This window comes from Poecilia formosa, unplaced genomic scaffold, assembly GCF_000485575.1.
Source record: "Poecilia formosa unplaced genomic scaffold, Poecilia_formosa-5.1.2 Scaffold914, whole genome shotgun sequence".
NCBI lineage: Eukaryota > Metazoa > Chordata > Actinopteri > Cyprinodontiformes > Poeciliidae > Poecilia > Poecilia formosa.
This window is the reverse complement of record NW_006800853.1, coordinates 39,992-41,787: the sequence shown is the minus strand read 5'-3', so window position 1 is coordinate 41,787 and position 1,796 is coordinate 39,992. Positions and strand designations below refer to the sequence as shown.

The following is a 1,796-nucleotide window of genomic DNA, read 5'->3' as shown; positions in this document are numbered from 1 at the left end:
CAGGTCCAGGTCCAGGTCCAGGTCCAGGTCCAGGTCCAGGTCCTGGTTCTGGTTCTGGTTCTTCTATAAAAGCTTCAATCCGACGTCTGAATGATTGAACTTGTAGCAGAACCCAACAGAACCAACCGACCAGAACCAGAGATTTTATTCGTTATTTTAACCTCCAGGAGCTAAAATGAACCGAACCGGGTCCAAATGGTTCCGGGTCCAAATGGTTCCGGGTCCAAATGGTTCTGGGTCCAAATGGTTCCGGGTCCAAATGGTTCCGGGTCCAAATGGTTCCGGGTCGAACACTGGGCTCCTGACCCAGTTGCTGAAGGTTCTGATCCTTTTTTTCTGTTTTTACTAAAATATGATGTTAAATTTTCTCTTTGCCTGAAATTTAGTGAATTTAATCCTGATGAGTGAAATTACAGATTTAAATCTTTTCTCAGTTCAGGATTTAAGCTGAAGGTTCATTTAGACGCTGAAAACAGAAACTAGTATTACATGATAATCATTTTTATTATTATTACATAATTTTTATTATTATTATATAATAATAATTTCCTCATATGAGGATCCCTGCAGATCATCCATCAATCAAAGCATTGATTATTAATTATTCTCTGATTCATAACAGAATCAGTTCTGTTCCTTAAATTACACTGAAAGATTAAATTACATTATAAACTTACATTATTATGATCTTTATGATCTTTATTATTATTGTTCCTGTCTGGTTTGTGGATGATTTAGATTCAGAGGATTAAAAACCTTCAAAGGTTTAAATCATGAATCTGAATCTTTTTTTTACTGAATCACTTTAAATGAATTAACATAAAATTTATTTTATTTTATTTTTTACAAAATGTGAAAATAATCAGGATAGAAAACATAATTCCCTCTAAACAATCCAGATTATCTCATTTAAATTAATAGTTGAATTCATGTAAAATCATGTTGTGACCTGAAGCTGCAGACTTCCTGTGGCGGCTGTGACGTCACGGCGTGGGCGCTGCTTCTGCGTCCTGATTGGCTGCTGAGGATCTTCCGCTCTCAGTTTCCACAGGATGCGGTCGCTGAGCGTCAGAGGCGAAGGCGGCTGCGGCTGGCGCCTCTCAGCCCGCTGGGACAGGAAGCCGGCGGGGCGGGGAACCGGGCCAGGCGCCCCGACCAGAACCGGAGCAGGTCTCACACTTCCTGCCGCCGCCAGCAGCAGCTGCAGAAACATCCAGAAAACACTCAGCAGAGGTCAGAGGTCACACCGAGCTGCAGATGAATTCATTCATTCATCCCAAACAGAACATTAATATTTATATAAACGGGAATAAAACACATTTAAGGTCATTTCCTGTTTTACATAAATAAATAATAATAAATAAAAACCTGCTTGAATAAATAATTTAGTGGTTCAAACTGGATCATTTAAAAACAGACAGATAATTTACATAACCTTTATATCAACATTACATATTATTGTATAAATGAGATGAAATTAGAACTTTATTATCCATCAGTGACGATTCAATAAAAAACAAATAGAAAATAAAATACATAAAAACAGAATAAAGAATAAAAATACTGAACATAAAAATTCTGCAGTTATAAATAATGTTCTGTGTTTCAAGGTGCAGCTGAGTTTATTTAAAATAATATTTATAACGTTTATAATATTTATAATGTTTATATTTATAATTATAATATTTATATTTATAACGTTTATAATATTTATAATGTTTATATTTATAATTATAATATTTATATTTATAACGTTTATATTTATAATTATAATATTTATATTTATAATGTTTATA

The 1,796-nt window shown here is 34.3% G+C and overlaps 1 gene segment (V, D, J or C); it reads left to right on the top strand.

The window, feature by feature from the left end:
* The window catches only part of LOC103132070 (T-cell receptor alpha chain C region-like), a gene marked incomplete at its 5' end in the record, with an annotated part of 17,423 nt that overhangs the window by 13,977 nt on the left and 1,650 nt on the right, over nucleotides 1-1,796 (top strand). The window contains 1 exon segment of the C gene segment in view: nucleotides 1,043-1,233. Coding sequence covers nucleotides 1,043-1,065 — 23 coding nt within the window.